The sequence below is a fragment of the Lepidochelys kempii genome, chromosome 21, assembly GCF_965140285.1.
Source record: "Lepidochelys kempii isolate rLepKem1 chromosome 21, rLepKem1.hap1, whole genome shotgun sequence".
NCBI lineage: Eukaryota > Metazoa > Chordata > Testudines > Cheloniidae > Lepidochelys > Lepidochelys kempii.
In genome coordinates this window covers 3,733,744-3,753,283 of record NC_136400.1, presented here as the reverse complement: position 1 = coordinate 3,753,283, position 19,540 = coordinate 3,733,744, and the positions used below count along the sequence as shown (strand labels likewise).

At 48.1% G+C, this 19,540-nt stretch overlaps 1 protein-coding gene across 2 annotated transcripts in view; it reads right to left on the bottom strand.

The window, feature by feature from the left end:
* LAMB3 (laminin subunit beta 3) overlaps nucleotides 1-19,540 on the bottom strand; it is a 49,132-nt gene that overhangs the window by 17,134 nt on the left and 12,458 nt on the right. For both annotated transcript variants that reach the window (XM_073319941.2, XM_073319943.2), the window contains exons 4-12: nucleotides 11,260-11,374; nucleotides 10,257-10,330; nucleotides 9,365-9,556; nucleotides 8,152-8,215; nucleotides 7,446-7,627; nucleotides 6,063-6,183; nucleotides 2,485-2,673; nucleotides 2,212-2,367; nucleotides 769-965 (exon numbers count right to left, since the gene is read on the bottom strand). In XM_073319941.2, coding sequence (XP_073176042.2) covers nucleotides 769-965; nucleotides 2,212-2,367; nucleotides 2,485-2,673; nucleotides 6,063-6,183; nucleotides 7,446-7,627; nucleotides 8,152-8,215; nucleotides 9,365-9,556; nucleotides 10,257-10,330; nucleotides 11,260-11,374 — 1,290 coding nt within the window. The remainder of the gene's footprint in view (nucleotides 1-768; nucleotides 966-2,211; nucleotides 2,368-2,484; nucleotides 2,674-6,062; nucleotides 6,184-7,445; nucleotides 7,628-8,151; nucleotides 8,216-9,364; nucleotides 9,557-10,256; nucleotides 10,331-11,259; nucleotides 11,375-19,540) is intronic.

Here is a 19,540-nt window from a genome sequence, read left to right as displayed (position 1 = left end):
GCAGGGGCCCTCGCGTGCGCTGCTGCTGGTGACATCCTCAGCTGTTCTAATAAACCAGCCGGACCAGTTCCAGTCTCAGAAAGATCCATTCAAGCCAAGAGCAGTGCCAGCAGCATTAACAGGATTATTTTTAGAGGTGATTGAAAAACAGTGGGGAAAGAGGGAAAACTGTAAAAAGTGCGCTGAATTTTTTTCCTCCTTTTTTTCAAAATAGAAAGTTCATCAAAATTTTGAAATTCATGGAATTTCAGCCAGTTCTAATTAATATCATTTCCCCGCACTTGTCTATGGTATTTATATGGTCCCCATTACTATAATATCTGAGATCCTTGCAATTGTTAATGTATTCATCCTCATGGCACCTCTGTGAGAGCTGTAATCCCTATTTTACAGATGGAGAACTGCAGCACAGAGAGACACAGTGACTTGCCCAAGGACACACAGGATATTGGTGGCACAGCAGGGAACTGAACCCAGGTCTTTCAAGTTCTAACCTAGTATCCTGACCCAGCATCCCACCCACGGCACCAAGCTAATTGTGCTGTTACACAGCCATGGTCACTAATGGTCTAGGTGCCGTTTGACACAGGGCGTTAGTGGCTACTGACGGGGCAGACGGAGTGCAAAGTGCTCCCCGGCAGCGTTACGTGAGATACAATGACCCCAAGGGTTGCAAACTGTGCCCTGTAGCATAGTGTCTGTCCACGCCCAGGATTCCCACACTGCTGCTGCCAACTAGCTCCCTAGGATGAAATCTGGGGTCCGTACCTGGTTACACTGTGGGCTGAAGGAGTTGCGAGGGTCGCAGTTGCACGGCTGACAGCCTTGGCCGCTGGCGATCTTCCAATGATTGGCAGAGCACTGATCGCAATTGGCTCCCATCACGTTGGGCAGGCAGAAGCACCTCCCTGTTTCGTCGTCGCAGGGTGCGTCCTGGCGGGTCCCCAGGGTGCTGCAGGCACATTCTGAAAGGCAAGGGGGCTTGTTCAGCCAGCTCTGTCGTTAGAACTGGGCGATGACCACTCCAAGGCCTGGGGGTTAGTCGGGCTGCTTGGGGGACCAGATTCCTGAAGGGATGTCTGCTTTAAAGGGGAAATGAGCATGCAGGAAAGGTGCAAGAGTGGGGTGAGTTCAGAGGACCACAGGACGGCAGCACAGGGACAAAGCAGGCCTTTCTCCCAATATTCAGAGTCAAAAGGAGGCAGCTTCTATACCACTGCCCCTGTGCCAGAGCCTGGTGACATCGGTGCTACGTATCCGGTTTAATACAGTAGTGTCCTGTCAGACAATGCACCATGACATTGAGGTTATGACTCCAAAGTCTCTGTGACCCTGGGGTCCCCCCTCCTCCAGCCCTATCCAGGGCATGACAAATGCACGGAGATCATTGCATCCAGTTTTTGCTGAGCTTGTTCCCCATGCCAATGACTGAACCTGAGCCCATGCTGCCACCTGCTGTAGCAGGGAAACCGCCTCGCTGCAGCACGGCACTGTCTTTCACAGCTGCTGAGGCATTTGCAGAATCCAGTGTGAGATGCACAGGACTAGCCGGGCGCGAATGTGGACCTGGAGGTCCTGGTTCTGTTCAAACGAGCACGCAAGGGTGAGAGTGCATCACACCCCCCACGCTCCGAACCACCAGCCGGCGAGGCTCATCAGAACAGGTTTTCTCACCTGGCCCCAGAGGGCCCGGCTTGTTGCCAAGCTGAAAACCAGTTCTCTTCCTCAAGACTGGGACACAGCCACTGCAGGGGCTGGGTTTTGCAAATCTTCGCTGGCCGGGTCTGCAAGCCCCACCCCGAGGCTGGCTTGGAAGCTGATCCCATTCAAAGCTCTCCGGGAAGCCACGTAAAAGGGCTGGGTTGGACCCACCTTTCTGTTATGCCCTGGAACCAGGCAGCCAGGACGCACCATGAAGAGGCCTCTGCTCCAGGTTCAAGCACTGACAGAAAGCTCAGGGTAATTCTGATTTTACCCAGACAACTATGTTCCCCCACCACCTTAAAAACCCACCTCTCCTAAAGCCAATGTGTGCATCTGCTTTCCAAGACTCATTCATTTCAAGGCCAGAAAGGACCCTTTGATCACATAGTCTGGCCTCCTGCATAACCCAGGCCAGAGAATTCCCTGTTGCCCCTATACTGAGCCCAGTAATTTGTGTCTGACTAAAGCATCTTCCAGAAAGTGGCGGTAGTTTCTGTGCTCACGCACTGTGGCATCCCAGGGGGTTGGCATTGGTGAGCTGGGTGAACCCAGGCTTGCAGAGATGGCAGCGGTCCCCTTGCACGTTCTCCTTGCAAACGCAGCGTCCGGTCAGAGGGTCACAGCTGGACCCAGGCACCGTGCCGTCCGGGTCACACTCGCAAGCTGAAAAATACACACATTACATAAAGAACAGCGACAAGGAGACCACGGAGAAGTCGCTGGGAGTGGAAGGGGCAGGTCTCCCAAGGAGATGGCCAGTGCCCAGGGAATGCCACTTACGCAGACAGGCTTCCGGATGGGTGACATCTTGCCGCTGGTTGCGGAAAAAGTAGGCCTGGCAGCTTTCGCAGTTCCTCCCCGCTGTGTTGTGCTGACAGTCGTCGCACACACCTCCACTCACCCCACCGCTGGCTTGGTACGCAGCTGGGTCAAAATGGCACGTCTCCGAGTGACCGTTGCAATTGCACCCTAGAAAATGAGGAACACCCCGTTTAAACGCTGATCATTCAGAAACCACCAGCAGCTGGAGTTCTTCCAGCTCGACACTAGATGGCACTCTATCCTCGTGCATCACATTCACAATGACAGGTTTCAGAGTAACAGCCGGGTTAGTCTGTATTCGCAAAAAGAAAAGGAGGACTTGTGGCACCTTAGAGACTAACCAATTTATTTGAGCATGAGCTTTCGTGAGCTACAGCTCACTTCATCGGATGCATACCGTGGAAACTGCAGCAGACTTTATATACACACAGAGAATATGAAACAATACCTATTCCCACCCCACTGTCCTGCTGGTAATAGCTTATCTAAAGTGATCATCAAGTTGGGCCATTTCCAGCACAAATCCAGGTTTTCTCACCCTCCACCCCCCCACACAAATTCACTCTCCTGCTGGTGATAGCCCATCCAAAGTGACAACTCTTTACACAATGTGCATGACAATCAAGTTGGGCTATTTCCTGCACAAATCCAGGTTTTCTCACCCCCCCACCCCCCCACACAAATTCACTCTCCTGCTGGTGATAGAGTTACCAAAAGCAACTACAGCATTTGCTCAAGAAACTTCCTGAAAAAGCACAAGATCAAATCCGCACAGACACACCCCTGGAACCCCGACCTGGGATATTCTATCTACTACCCAAGATCCATAAACCTGGAAATCCTGGGCGCCCCATCATCTCAGGCATTGGCACCCTGACAGCAGGATTGTCTGGCTGTGTAGACTGCCTCCTCAGGCCCTACGCTACCAGCACTCCCAGCTACCTTCGAGACACCACTGACTTCCTAAGGAAACTTCAATCCATCGGTGATCTTCCTGATAACACCATCCTGGCCACTATGGATGTAGAAGCCCTCTACACCAACATTCCACACAAAGATGGACTACAAGCCGTCAAGAACACTATTCCCGATAATGTCACGGCAAACCTGGTGGCTGAACTTTGTGACTTTGTCCTTACCCATAACTATTTTACATTTGGGGACAATGTATACCTTCAGATCAGCGGCACTGCTATGGGTACCCGCATGGCCCCACAGTATGCCAACATTTTTATGGCTGATTTAGAACAACGCTTCCTCAGCTCTCGTCCCCTAAAGCCCCTACTCTTCTTGCGCTATATTGATGACATCTTCATCATCTGGACCCATGGAAAAGAAGCCCTTGAGGAATTCCACCATGATTTCAACAATTTCCATCCCACCACCAACCTCAGCCTGGTCCAGTCCACACAAGAGATCCACTTCCTGGACACTACAGTGCTAATAAACAATGGTCACATAAACACCACCCTATACCGGAAACCTACTGACCGCTATTCCTACCTGCATGCCTCCAGCTTTCACCCTGACCACACCACACGATCCATCGTCTACAGCCAAGCTCTGCGATACAACCGCATTTGCTCCAACCCCTCAGACAGAGACAAACACCCACAACATCTCTGTCAAGCTTTCTTACAACTACAATACCCACCTGCAGAAGTAAAGAAACAGATTGATAGAGCCAGAAGAGTTCCCAGAAGTTACCTACTACAGGACAGGCCTAACAAAGAAAATAACAGAATGCCACTAGCCGTCACCTTCAGCCCCCAACTAAAACCCCTCCAACGCATTATTAAGGATCTACAACCTATCCTAAAGGATGACCCAACACTCTCACAAATCTTGGGAGACAGGCCAGTCCTTGCCTACAGACAGCCCCGCAACCTGAAGCAAATACTCACCAACAACCACATACCACACAACAGAACCACTAACCCAGGAACTTATCCTTGCAACAAAGCCCGTTGCCAATTGTGCCCACATATCTATTCAGGGGACACCATCACAGGGCCTAATAACATCAGCCACACTATCAGAGGCTCGTTCACCTGCACATCCACCAATGTGATATATGCCATCATGTGCCAGCAATGCCCCTCTGCCATATACATTGGTCAAACTGGACAGTCTCTACGTAAAAGAATAAATGGACACAAATCAGATGTCAAGAATTATAACATTCATAAACCAGTCGGAGAACACTTCAATCTCTCTGGTCACGCAATCACAGACATGAAGGTCACTATCTTAAAACAAAAAAACTTCAAATCCAGACTCCAGCGAGAAACTGCTGAATTGGAATTCATTTGCAAATTGGATACTATTAATTTAGGCTTAAATAGAGACTGGGAGTGGCTAAGTCATTATGCAAGGTAGCCTGTTTCCTCTTGTTTTTTCCTACCCCCCCCCCCCCCCAGATGTTCTGGTTTAACTTGGATTTAAACTTGAAGAGTGGTCAGTTTGGATGAGCTATTACCAGCAGGAGAGTGAGTTTGTGTGTGTATGGGGGTGGGGGGGATGTGAGAAAACCTGGATTTGTGCAGGAAATAGCCCAACTTGATTGTCATGCACATTGTGTAAAGAGTTGTCACTTTGGATGGGCTATCACCAGCAGGAGAGTGAATTTGTGTGGGGAGGTGGAGGGTGAGAAAACCTGGATTTGTGCTGGAAGTGGCCCACCTGATGATCACTTTAGATAAGCTATTACCAGCAGGACAGTGGGGTGGGAGGAGGTATTGGTTCATATTCTCTGTGTATATATAAAGCCTGCTGCAGTTTCCACGATATGCATCTGAGGAAGTGAGCTGTAGCTCACGAAAGCTTATGCTCTAATAAATTGGTTAGTCTCTAAGGTGCCACAAGTACTCCTTTTCTTTTCACATTCACAATAGCTCTTAACTATAGTGCAGCATTTGGAAGCTGGCCCTGCCAGGTTGTGTCTTTGAGGGAGGCTGTTGCTGAGGCTGTAAGCTCCTTGGGACAGGGACTAAGTCTGGGGGAGGGCTGTCCAGCGTGTTAAGGCCCTGATCCTCATTGGGTCCTCTATGCTCTACAGCAATCCTAATATAGCATAATATAAAATAAATAACAGGAGCAGATATTTCTGGGACTGGTTTTGCAAAAGCCATATTCGGATGGTTTGGATCAAGGTCTATTATTATTCTAAACCCCCAAGTTGTTCAGATGAATGGATTCAGATTTTTGCCCCGCTCCAATCATTGCAATGCAATTAGCTTCTTAAGAAGATTCAGAAAATTCTCAGTGTCCAAGTTAGTTCTAGCCATAAAAACTTGACATGCTTTTCCAAGCTGAGCACAGACAGCGTGGGAGAGAAAAAGCCAGTCACTGTGGGTCAGGTCTAATGGTGAGAACCACCCATTTTTAGATGGTGATGGGAAATAATAAAAAATAAAGGGAATTAAATTCATTGTCCAGCCACAGCCCCAGAGTTACATCAGACAGATTTCAACTGGTCTGAGGGGTTTGGCGAGGGTAAGAGAGGGAAAGAATGGCTGGACAATGGACAGACATACTCCGGCATTCATTGGGGTTGTGGTCCTCTGCCGGCCTCCAAGGCTGGTCATTGTAGAAAGCTGCACAGTGATCACAGTGTGGGCCAGCCGTGTTGTGCTGACACACACAGTGTCCGTGAACCTGGAACAGAGAGAAAACTTCACAGCCTATTCGCAGCCAATCTGTTAGCTCACTGTGACACACACGCACACCCCTACCTCACTGGCAGTAGCTACTCCTTCTGGCCCCCCTGCTCATTCCCCGGTGAGAGTCACCTCTTCTTCCTGTCAGTCTGTGAGGACCAGAGCAGTGTGGGAACAAACTGCTGCTAGGAAATAGATGTAGATATGGCCTGATGCTGTTAACATGAATTCCCAGCAACTACACAAGGTATCTAATGTCAGGGGACGAGTATGTACACTAGAAGCCAGAAGCCTGTAGTGGTGAATGTCATCTAGGTATGAAATAGAGTCAGCTAGGAGCTTCTGGGTCTCCTGGAGCCAGGGAAAGTGAAGGCTTGCAGTGGCAGAAGGTGCAGTTACACCCTCACTTCACCGCTGTGATGTGCAGCCTGAGCGCTGGTCTACATTACAGAGTTAGGTTGATGTAAGGCAGTTTACGTCAACCTCATTCTGTAAGTGTCTACACTAAAAAGTCGCTCCCGCCGATGTAACTCGCCCACTACCCCGACTTATCTCCACCTCTGTGAGAGGTGTAGCGCTTAGGTTGACATCATTAGGTCGATGCAGTGTCAGTGTAGACGCTGGGTTGTTACATCAACTTGCTGCCTTTCAGAAGCCATCCGACAATGCCCCACAATGACAGTGAAATCAGTGCAAGCGCTCCTGTTGAGGACGCGCATCGCCGATGCAAGGAGCATAGTGTGGACATGCAAAATCAGTTTAATTACTGCGGTGGCTGTAAGTCAATGTAACTTAGGTCCACTTAATTTTGTAGCGTGGATTTGCCCTGAGTAAGAATCCGTGCAATCAACAAGCACCACTTCGTAGACATTTCCACCTTCCTCTTTGTGCATTAAAACATTACACACTGTGTGCTTTGCCCTGGGAAAACTGAGCCAAGATGATTGCCAGACCTGAGCAAGCAAAAGAGCTCTGTTCTCCTTGGATCCTGTATCACTCCCCGCATCCTCCTAGCTCAGGCAAAATGGATCAGCACTGTCCCTCAATTGGCATGGGGCCTGTGTTAAGCAACGTGCAGTGCTCCCTCCCTCCTAAGGGCTGATCGTGCTGCTGAAGCACCGCTGACCGTCCCTAGTACCAGTGGAGGGACAGGAGGCCAGGACTGGGACAGGAGCCTGGTGTTAAAGCTAGAACTCAGGGATGGTGCTGAGAACTGACACAGCAAAGCACTTGTCCCCTGGTTTTCCCTTGTGCTCTCACCTGCATCACGGCATTGGGGTCTCTGGAGGGAGTACAGCGGTCTGCGTGTCCATGGCAGAAGCAGCTTCCCTGCACTTGCATTTCTGTCACAGCATAGAAGGCACTGGGTGAGCGGTAGCCCTGCTGTGGGAGGCGAGGTAGCTGGGTGAAGTTGACTCTCAGGTTGGTGAATTCTCCCAGGTCTGTACGGGAGAAGAGGACAAATGAGGAGGAAGCAGCAATGAAGTCACAGGCCAGCAGGGCAGGGAAGCACATGTGGCAGAGAGAACCAGTGCCACAACCGGCATTAGCTGGGCCCCGTTGTTGGCAGCATCAGGATAGAGATCAAGGAGCAGAGAAGACTGAAGTATTCTCCCACCCATGGGATGTACGTCTCTCTCTTTGGCAGGTCTGAAGCATTTCTGTGGGACATTGCGGGGGTGGGAAGAAGAGTGAGACCGCTGCTGTGGGGACTGTCCCTGCTCTGTGGGTTCATTGTTTAGAGGTGCCAACACAGCACCTACCACTAGGATTAAAAGATGCTTCAGAAACAAAGCACCTCACAGTGCCATGTCATTGCAAAGGCTGGCTCATCTCCAGGGTCCAGCAGCCTCCAGCTGGTGCTGAGCACCTACAATCTCCTCCTTTGCAAATCTGTAGCTGGAAGATGCGCAAGCAACCCTGGGAAACCCCCCTCCTCCAGGTATAAATGAGGAGATGTGCATACGACTGATGCTTTGGCTGTGAGATGTGGTGATGCCGGATGCCAGGTCAAGGGGGTTGAATTTGACCTGAGGAGAAGAACAGAGAAGCAACAATTAAGATGGTTAAAGGAAAAAAAATATGGGTCTTTCTTTTCATCTCCCAACCATCTAAACAATGAAATGCCCGCTCTGGAGCTGCCTCCTCTGGAGAGTAGCAGTTCCTGAGCACCATGCTGAAGGGCAGATTAACATTGCTGAGGAATCAGCAACAATTCCACCAAAATGCCCAGCTGCTCACAAGTCATTTGGTGCTTTTATACTTGAAGGAACATGAATCTTCCCATGGGACACTCCCTACGCTCACTAGCCAGTCTCACACCCTGCAGAACATCAGCAGAAAGGTCTCTCTTGCTGCATCTGGGTGATGCCAGTATCAAACTATAGACTATGGGCTGAGAATGCTACTGGGAAGAAAAGGGTGCTACTGGGCAGTTGAGAAGGCAAAAATGGGGAAGCTAACTAGGTGTTGAAACAATAGATGGCCACACAGCTCAGTTTGCTCTGTGTCTCCACAATAAGAAAGTTGAACAACCATTTGGCTAGACCCCCAGAGCATGTAAATAGGGCAACAACATTCCTGTGTTTTATTAACGGCTGAAGAAGATATAGAAAGTGGAGGTGAGCTCTTCAGTTTGTTAATCACAGAGCTGCATTTGGTTCAACAGCCTGCAATGGGCATTGTGTCCCTCCCTAGCTTCTCCCGTCCTTTTCAGATCTCCCAGCTTTCCTCTTAACCCAACGGGGAAGAACAACTCCCTCCACGGCAGGGATTACTGGGGAAAATTCTATGGCCAGTGCTATTCTGGCACTCTGACAAGCTGATCGTGGTGGCCCCTTCTGACCTGTGAATCTATGAAATGCCGGGGTGGCCAATTCCAGTCCATGGGCCATAAGCAACCAGAGGTTTCCATAATCAGCCCATACTGTGCTCATGTTGAATATGAAGGTGCAGCCCAGAGAATCTACACTTCCCAGTATGCGGTGCTCTCAAAGGCTTGTTGCTTGGACCAAGACAGAGCATCACATTCTGGGAGCACTAGTTTTCATGGGAAGCTCCTCCATATTCAGGATGAGGTGGCTGCAGTCTGCTCTATTTTATGGCCTTCTGGGTCCTGGCAGGTTGCTAACATGGCCCTCCACGTGGGCCTAAGGCAGCGAGTATCTCAGACAACGTACCTTCCCCCCATGCAGAGGGTGCCCCTGGTGGCTCTGCAGTTCCTGACAGCGCACGTCCTGCCAGCTCTGGGGGGAGCCTTGGGGGATCCGTGGAAAGGTAGCGGCGCAGTCAGAGGCCAGGTACTGATAGATCGTCCAGGTCTCGCCAAAGTTGGTGGAGCGCTCAATAAGCATCCCCACGGGCAGAGGCGCCTGGAAAGGGGTGGGGGGCAGGGGGAGGATGAGATCGCAGAAGTGCTGAGCACACACAGAGCAAGAAGCCCATTTTTAATTCCTCAGACCCCTCTCCTACGTGCAGTGCCCCGATTCTCCACGCATCTCCCTTTCCCTCCCCACAACAGAACTCATCCCCTCACAGCCCTACTTCTTTCTACAAAGCCTTCCCCACGTGGGCCAGCTCCCTCTCTATCCTCTGCCACTAGCCAGAGCCTGCTTCCCCTGAAGCCTGCTCCAACTCAACCCCTCTCCCTGTGCTCCTGGCCTCCCTCCTGGCTGGTTGGCTGTCCTGGTCAGGAACCAATAGGGATGCACAGGCCGCAGATCACTGAGTCACCTCTAGAAAACAGCCAATTCTTTATGGACGAATCAAGGAACCAATCATACAAATACAGTGGAAGAAAGGAGAGAGAAAGAGAGGTGTGTGCGCACATCTGTGTGTTTTCACACTCCGTTTCCAAATACACTTTTTAAAGCAATAATAAACCGAGCTCTGAAAGGAGCAGAATATATACTGGTGCCTTCGTGCCCAGGAGAAGACATTTGTTTGCCTGTTTGTCTCATCTGGAGCCTGGAGGGGGCTATAGGTTTACATTCTCCTCTGCTTGCAAGGGCCCATGGGCTCCTCCCAGCACAGTTTACAACCCAGTAACTAAAATGCAAGCTGCTCACATACCCTGAAGTCCAGCAAGATGCTGCTGAGCTGGAACTTTTTGTCGAGATCCAGCTGCAAGGAGACCTGATTCACATCTGAGGAGACACAAAAGGCCAGTTTTCAGAGCTGCAGACCTCAGGAAGTTTAGAAAAACAAAACCTTTACCCATCAGAGTCAAGTCATTCATTTTCCTCTTTGCTTGTAACCTGCCAAAACCAAAACCCTGTTTGCTGAATCCACAATCCTCACCCTGTCATTTCCATCATTATTAACCATGGGGGCCCCTGGGAAATCCACTGGCATCCTTCTGGTGAAAAGCTGGTGCTTTCTAAATGGCTCTTGTCCTGTTTGTATCAGCGATGGGTTCCCACTGGAGCCCAGAGCCAAACCACCACTTTGGGAATGTTCAGGTCCAGATCCAAATCCACAACCAGAGCTGAACTTCATGGAGCCAGATCCTCAGCTGGTGAAAATCAACAAAGATCCATGGATTTCACTGGGATTCTTTATACCAAAGGTGAGTGTGAGGAGTTTCACTGTTGTGATTAGAGCTGGTCGGGGATTTTCTGATTAATTTTTTTTTAATCAGCAGATGCCAATTTGTCAAAACAGAAACTTTTTGTAGAAATGTATCAGTTTGGATTAACATTTTGTTGGGAAGATTTCTCAGGTGCAGGATGTAATTTCAGAGGAGTGGAGAGCCACAGAGACCCACCAGAACAGACAATACCCCAGAGCAGGGACTTGAAGCTGGTTTCCCAACCCCACTTTCTTACCAGCTGTATAGAGAGCTATAGATATGGTCCTAGCAGACCATATGCCAGGGTTTATTCCCTGAAATCTTTTAAGGCATCCGTAATGGAGACTTGTAATTATGCTAATAAACTGCCTGTCATTTATAAAGCGAGCAATGCTAGCTATATCTTCCCAGGATATCAGTGATCACACCCTTAAGGTCTCTGTGAAAGCCAGCTGCAGCTTCTGGGATGGATCCTAGCAGCTTGGAAGTGAATCCAATACCTACCATTCTGGGACTGCCACCAGCGCATGTGTCCTTTGGAGGAAAGCATGTTCTCCACCCGGTGACTGTTGTAAGCATGAGGCAGTCGGGAATCGCATCGGCAGCATTTCATCCTCCACTGAAAGGAAAAGGAGGGCAAACATCAGATCCTGACTATGGGCCCGGCCCCGCAAACTCTGTAGCAAGTGGAAACTCAATTCTGTTGCAAAATCTCTGGATTTTGCAGTACTCTGGGCTATTCCTATAACCGCACTGGCAGGAAGACATGAGATAAATCCATATGTTCTATTACATCAGGGACTAAGAAAATATAAATGAATAAGCACCATCTCTTTGCTCAGATTGCTGGCCACCACCAAACCATTAAGGGAAAACACAGGGTTTTCCAGCATTGCACCATGAGGCTATTGCACTGAGACTCAAACAAACCACCCAAGCTTGAAAACTGGTGCATAAGATTCCGATAAATGGCCACACTCAAGAAGACAGCTTTCTGCACACTTAATAAACAACCTGTGTGATTTTTTGGACATTTGGGCCAAAGTTTTCAAAAGCAGCTGCTAATTTGGGGTGTGTTTGTTGTTGTTGGGAGCCCATCTTGGGCCTGATTTTCAGAGCAGCTGTGCAGCACGTTGATGCAATGGCTTCTGTAATGGCTGGCAGTTCTCAGCCATCTCCAAAAGGTGTTGGAGGTTTGCTCTGGCGATACGTCCAAGAGTTCGGCCCAGAAATGAGACTGTAAATCCCATGAAGTCAGGAGGGAGGAAGGGACTCAACTTTTCCAGTTATTTATTTGTATGGTGGTTGGGCCTGGAGACCCCCAATCAGGGACCAGGGCTCCATAGTTCTGGCCACTATACAGACACACACACACACAAACCAGCAGACATGACAATCCCTGCCCCAAAGAGTTTATAACCTGAGTAGCCCGAGTTACACTTAGTCATGCCTGCCTCGTGGCTTGCCAGCTTTTTGATGGAATTTGTATCTGGAGAGGCCGATGGTTAAAGCTCACCTGGCTCTCCCCTGATCTTGGGGGCTGTTCCCCCTGCACTGAGCCTAAAGGTTGCTCTAACTTGCACAAAATGCCAACAATCATCAGCATGGCACTGGGCTGTCCCAGCCACTCCTTTCCTCCAGCCGCACCTGCAGCCTGGAAGGAGAGTAGCATAAGAATCCCTACAGCAGCTCTGTGTCACCAGAGAATCACCACTTAGGGCAATCTTCCTGGGAGTGGGTCAGCTGGATTTAGGGCGCAACTACACAAGCAATGCAGCTGCTTCGCACCAGGAAATGAAGCCCAGTATGTCCTTGTTTAGCAATGAGCTCTTCAGTACAGAGAAGAGACCGTTCTGTGGTCTTCCACGGCGATAGAAGCCTTTGGGCCTTGCCCATAGCTGATGGCTGCACTGGATGGTCTGAGGGACGTGCCGTGTGTTAAGCAGAATTCTCAGTAAGGAACTCAGGGTGACCACAGAACAAGTGTAATAGGTGCCCATATAAGACAAGGCCCCAAATATCAAGACTGTCCCTATAAAATTGGGACATCTGGTCACTCTAAAGCAACTAGTCATACTCCTGCTCTCTGCTTTCCGCGTTCCATGAACAATCAACCCGCCTGGGTGGTGGAGGGGATGTTGTGGAATGGAATACAGGAATGAAGCACACTGCGGGTGAACAGATGTCGCGGATCTATTCAGTCCTGCAAGCTCTGGAGTTAGCGTTGCCAACTCTCCAGGATTTTCCTGGAGTCTCCAGGAATTAAAGATTAAGCTTTAATTAAAGATTATGTCATGTGATGAAATTTCCAGGAATACATACAACCAAAACTGGCAACCCTCTCTGGAGCCTTGGCTCATACAAACTCCAGAATCCTATTCTGCATGTTGCCACAGCACCACTGGGCCTCCTTGTGACTGGCATGATTTGAATTTGTTTTGACAGATTTGAGGCATGTGCAGGAGAGGGGTGCAGGGTGTTTATTTTGATGTTTTATACCCAGGAAACAGTAGTTCAAGTCTCAACTTAACACCTCTGGGTTCTGGTGTGTGGCAAATGCAAACACAAATCTTAGCCTGAGTGTCAGCGGGCATTTAAATGGTGTCATGATGTTGGTGATGAATGTGTGTCACTCAAGCTGGTCAGGAAACTATGTATTTTCCCTCCCCCGCCCCCAAATGTGGGGATTTTTTGGTAACTGAAAACCAGTTTTTTGGGTTTGACAAAATCCCAAATATTTTAACTAAAAACTTTTTTGTGTGTGTGGCAAAACTTTTGTTTGCAACAAAACCCCATTTTTCAACTACAAAACTTGTTGTTCAAGAAATTCCACCAACTCTAGACCCAAGCTCTCAGGGTCAGTGAGCCTTTTCCACATCATCCAGTGGGGCTGTCTGTCTGGGTGAACAGAAAGGCCTTTATCTAAAATGCTACAGCTTAGCCCAGCCTTTCTTCTCCCTCTCCCTGTCAGCGGAGCAGAGTGCAAACAGCTTAGTGGGTGAAAGGTTACTGGGTGGAAAGTCAAGCGGAGCAAAGTTCATCCCTTGAGAGTGTAATTCAAGAAGCAAACTGACACAGCAGTCAGGCAATGTGGGGTATGTACAAAGGATCCATTACAGGCTGGTTTCTAGAGGTGGGGAGAAACAGGGACTTTCGGGGGCACACAAATATGCAGGGTAAGAGCGATCGGGCAGAGCTAACGCCGTTACTTTTGGAAAGCCTTTTGGGTGGAGCACGCTTCGGCTTGGTTGTATGTGTATGCAGTAGAATTTGGTGGAGTAATCCATGCAGTAGAATTTGATGGAGGGGAGTGATAGGGCACCAGGAAATAGGATAACAAGAGCAGCAGCAGGGCTGATGCGGGGAATCGGTTTGCACAGGAGGAAATACTTTATAGAGGGGGTAATACAGTTATAGGTGGATATCCCAGCTGAGATGGATGTTAACGTGGTTGACAGAATGTGGCTGAGATACTGTGGTAACATGCATGGTATAAATGCCTTGATTAACAGAGGTGCGAGGACTGATGTAGAAAGGGCATCATGGACAGGCCTGGTGGCAGGGAGGGGACAATGGCTGGCAGGCATTACAGCTGATAGGGAGCAGGCAAAATGAGACTCTTCTATTAGAGAGCTCTCAGCTATGCTTGTAGCTAGTCCATTGCTTCACACTGACTCAATAAACATTCTCGGCTTCAGAGTAACACACAGACCGACTGACAATCCTGGAATCTTTGCATATAGAGCCTCGCCGTGGTAGGTCAATGCTATTGTCTACATTTTACTGGTGAGGAACAAGGCCCAGAGAGACGAAGCGATGGGGTCTGTGGCAGCAAAAGTTCCAGGCTAGTGTCGTAACTGCTGGACCTTCCTTCCTCTCCTCCCTATCCCATAGAGGGATTTGACTTATCCCTAAGTTTGGGGTATAAACAACGCCCAAAACTCAAAGGAAAATCCTTACCCAAATCTGTCATTCGTTGCCTGAGTTTATCAGGAAACACATGAAGCCTAGCATGGTTTTGAATGAAAAACCAGAAATCAGCCCTAGATTTATTCAACACTGGGCCCAGATTTGCTTGAAAGTTTCACAAAGCTGAGGTCAAATTAAGACCTGACACAACTCTGCTGAAGACAATGAACCTCCAGATTAATGGAGCTGTAGCCACTTACACCAGATCTGAATATAGCATGTGGCTTGATTTTAATTTGTAATAAAGTCCAAAACCAAGTGAGTTGCAGGTAGATCTGGGTTCCACTAAGACAAGAGAGCTACGTGGATATTGCAAAAGATGGTTCTGTGAATATTCATTCCTATTTTTAAATGGATTCACTTCAGCTGTGTTTGCATCCTTTGTGTTCACTTTCTGCAAATATCCTAGCACAGGAGTTTGCTTGCAGGAATATTTGTAGAAACAGCCAATTTTAAACTAATATTGTAAAACAGCACAGAAAGGTGCATCTACTCAGAGCAGCTGCAGAAGCAGTGAAAGCAGGGACTGCTGCCCTGGAAGGAGGGAGTAAAATGGTGGTCGGCCAGAGACATCCTTGTCCCCAGCACCCCTTGACCGAGAACTGTATCAGAGAGATGCCCCGTGCTCTGGGTAAATGGGGACCCAGCTGTTGCCCTCCTACCTCACACCTTGAAGGGAAAACAGCACAGTGGAACCAGCCAGAGATGCCAGTCCGTCAGAGCAGCTGCCAGAAGCAGCCAAAGCAAGGACCTTCGGAGAAGTTTCTACAGTTTTGATGGAGCTCTCTCTGCCTGATTCCGATTGGCTGTTTTCTCCAACCCTCGCCCTCCATTTCCCTCACAATCTTTTCCCATTAGTTTTCTCCATACTTGACCCTCTTCTCCCCTGTGCTGTGCTCTTTACCCACCTCCCCCGGCATCCCCTCTCCCTTCACTTTTCTTTCCATTTAGACGATCTCCTCCTAGTGAAACTCACCCTGAAAGAGGTTGTGGAACTGGAGATGCCATTTGCCACCATCCCATTGTTTGCTCTACTTGTGTGTTATACCCCTTCCCCCACCCCAGGTCTGTCTGGTCTATGTGGATTAGATGCTCTTTGGAACAGGGACCGTGCTATTCTGTTTTTGTACAGGACAGTCTTGGTTGGTCAGCAGGCACAACCCTAATAAACATAATTAACAAGAGTAAAGCAACCTTAAAATGCATAATCATGAGAGTTCCCTGGTAGTAAGAGTTATGCTCACCCAGTCAGGGAACAGAGAAATACCACGTGTCCAATAAAAGAATTCAGCTTTCAGATTCTGATTACTCATAACGTACTTCTCACCAAGAACCTACAGACCAGGGATATCTGCAAAAATTAGTGAACGATTTCCAATCAAGATTCAATGTGAGAACATTTCTGATGTGATCACAGAGAGTCCGAGGGGAAAGGGAGGGGAAATTCATCAGATAAACTATTCATTGGGAATGATGCACTCAGCTCTGTTAAGACTGTGTCACACAGACTTAGGCACAAGTAACTCCTAGCAGCTAAAACACAGTGCCCGGTTTTGGGAATCAAACTTTAATTGTTTTTTAAAACACAGCTCCACAGCAAGCTGTGATAAAAATGTCTGGGTCAGACTGAAACCACTGAAGCTCAGGTCAGGAATCATCTGGAAGCTGTTTCCTAAGCAAAGCTTCTGTTTCCATTTACTGGCAAAGACTCCCCCAGCCCTTCCCTTGGTGCTCCAGTGACCTGAGCTCTTTAAATCCCACCTGTTTTTGCTCAACATGACTCTGTTACTGTGTGAAAGGTCTGCCTGCTGCAATCCTAGTGGAGGCTGGCATTGGCTGAAAGCAACATCAAGCCACTTTGGCTGAGTGCCCCGTGCCTCCCAGCCAGACTGAACACGTCCGCACTTGGAGACTGAAATAACCATTACATGAAGCAGCAGCCAGGAGTGTTGAAATCTCACTCGCCTTTTTTAAAAAAAACTATTTTTTTGGAAAGCTAAAATTAACTTTGGAAGCGAGACCACATTTCACTGGCTCGGGACAAATTGGGAAACTTTTGCATTGCACAAGAAGAGCATTTTGCCATTATAGAGACTTGGGCTGAAAGCAGAAACTATGTGTCTCAAAGTTCCCCAGGATAGACGGAATTACCAGATACCACAATAGAACTGTTGATTAAAAGGAGGTTTACCAAGAAAAATCCTTCTTTTTCTGTCTACTTCTCTTTCACTGCACTGTCATGGCTTTCAATATAGATTCATTTAGGGTGCATTTTCCCACGCTGTGTGGTCAACTGGATAGGGAACTAGACTGGAAGAAGGAGATAAAGATTCTGTTCCAAGCTCTGCCAGCGACCTGCCGTGTGATCTTGGACAAGTCACTTCACCTTCCTAACTTTCTGTTCTGTCTACTCAGATTGCAAGCTCTTTGTGACAGAAACTGTCTTCTGCTTTGTGCATGTACAGTCTCCAACACCGGAGGCCCCAATCTTAGTTACAACCACTATGTGCTAATGTAATATAACAAGTAGGTTCTAGACTATATAACAGTGCGATCCTGGGCTAAAAAGTGCTTTGCGATCCTGGGCTAAAAAGTGCTTTAGAAATTCAAACCCCTTTATAAACATTAATTAATTTAACCTCCCCAAAAAGCAATTTCAGGTAGGCAAATAATAATATCACATTTCACAGATGAGACCTTAGGCACAAAGTGGTGTTGGGACATAACCAGGCTTGTGGATGCAGGCAAAAGTTGAACTGAGGGTTTGAATCTGAGAAGTTGCACCTCTAAGTTAAAATTGGGCAGGTTCTCAGATTCATAATTACAACTGAATTGGGAGCATACAAATGTAGGCACAAGTTATGCTCACAAAAGGAGACCAAGGGAAAATTTGCCCGACATTAGATGAGAGATTAGATACCTGTAGATAGATTGTATGCACTCAAGTAAGAACATAGAGTTGGGGAGCCAGGTGTCAGAGATTGGGTGTGTGTGGCTGGTTTGCACATGTTATAAGTGAGTATAAGTATTTCCATGCTTTTGTGCTTTGTGAGAGTGTCCAAAGCAGTAACTCCTTCATACAGAGGCAAAACTAAGCTGTTGCAATCCTCGCCCACCTCCACTTTGGTCTCATTCTCCAGTGACCTTGCAAACCAGCTGCTGCTTATCCTCGCGCTGTGGGGTCGGGGTGAGGAGAGGTTATCACTTAGAGAATTGTAAGCTGACGGACCAACCAGAAATATTTTAAATAGCTCCAGCTGCCAATGTAAGACTGGCTTACAGCCCCTAAAAATAGAACCTCCTGGTGCAGTAACCAATATAAACTAGAATTACTGATCTCTCAGCTTTCAGAGGAACAGCCGTGTTAGTCTGTATTCGCAAAAAGAAAAGGAGTACTTGTGGCACCTTAGAGACTAACCAATTTATTTGAGCATGAGCTTTCGTGAGCTACAGCTCACTTCATCAGATGTTTACCGTGGAAACTGCAGCAGACTTTATATACACACAGAAATCATGAAACAATCTCTCAGCAAAAAGGGAAAACTTCCTCCCCCGCCAGCCCCCTCTGGCCATAGTATGGAGGCCCATGATTCCTCTTGACTTTATGGTCACGTTTTTGACTCCATTTCTAGAGACATCATTGTCAGTTTGGCTGCCAAAATCCAGCTTCCCCTCTTCCCCCATTGAGGCCTTGCAGGAGGTCTATTATGGGAACAGCCGCTCTGAGCTTTATCTGGGGAGAAGCTGAAAGATTGAAGTGATTTTTTTTTAAAACGTGTAGGCCTGTCAGGAACAATAGCAGTAGCCAGAATAAATCATGTCAGGACAAGGGCTGCCAGTAAAGCTGGGTTACATAATATATTAGGTCAATGTACTTTAATTCCCCATTAACAACAAATATATGGATAAATTATGCCAGGCTGGACAGTCTCATTACACCTATAAAGCACCCCATCAAACCACAGATGACCTAAGCTTTTCAACAAAAAGCACTGAAGAAATATTGGCCGATATGCTGTCCGTGTTCCAGCTCCAAGGATTCAAATAGGCAGCTGAACGTGAAACTCAACCCAAATTGTTACATTTCACATCATTTCAAGTGAGAACCAGAGGTAAGGCAAGGTGAATAGGGTCGGGTTTAGCAAAACCACAGGTGATTTAGATCCCAGTTTGATTTTATCTAGGCCCCAAAGTCTGAAAAGGGATAGGGGGAGAGGAATGCCTGACCAACCTGATTGCCTTCTATGATGAGATAACTGGCTCTGTGGATATGGGGAAAGCGAGGATGTGATATATCTTGACTTTAGCAAAGCTTTTGATATGGTCTCCCACAGTATTCTTGTAAGCAAGTTAAAGAGGTATGGGCTGGATGAATGGACTATAAGGTGGATGGAAAGCTGACTAGATCGTCAGGCTCAATGGGTAGTGATCAACGGCTCACTATCTAGTTGGCAGCCGTTATCAAGGGGGTGCCCAAGGGTCTGTTCTGGGGCCGGTTTTGTTCAACATCTTCATTAATGATCTGGATAATGGGATGGATTGCACCCTCAGCAAGTTCACAGATGACACTAAGCTGGGGGGAGAGGTAGATATGCTGGAGGGTAGGGATAGGGTCCAGAGTGACCGAGACAAATTGGAGGATTGGGCCAAAAGAAATCTGATGAAGTTCAACAAGGACAAGTGCAGAGTCCTGCACTTAGGATGGAAGAATCCCAGGCACCGCTACAGGCTGGGGACCAACTGGCTAAGCAGCAGTTCTGCAGAAAAGACCTGGGCATTACAGAGGACAAGAAGCTGCATATGAGTCAGCAGTGTG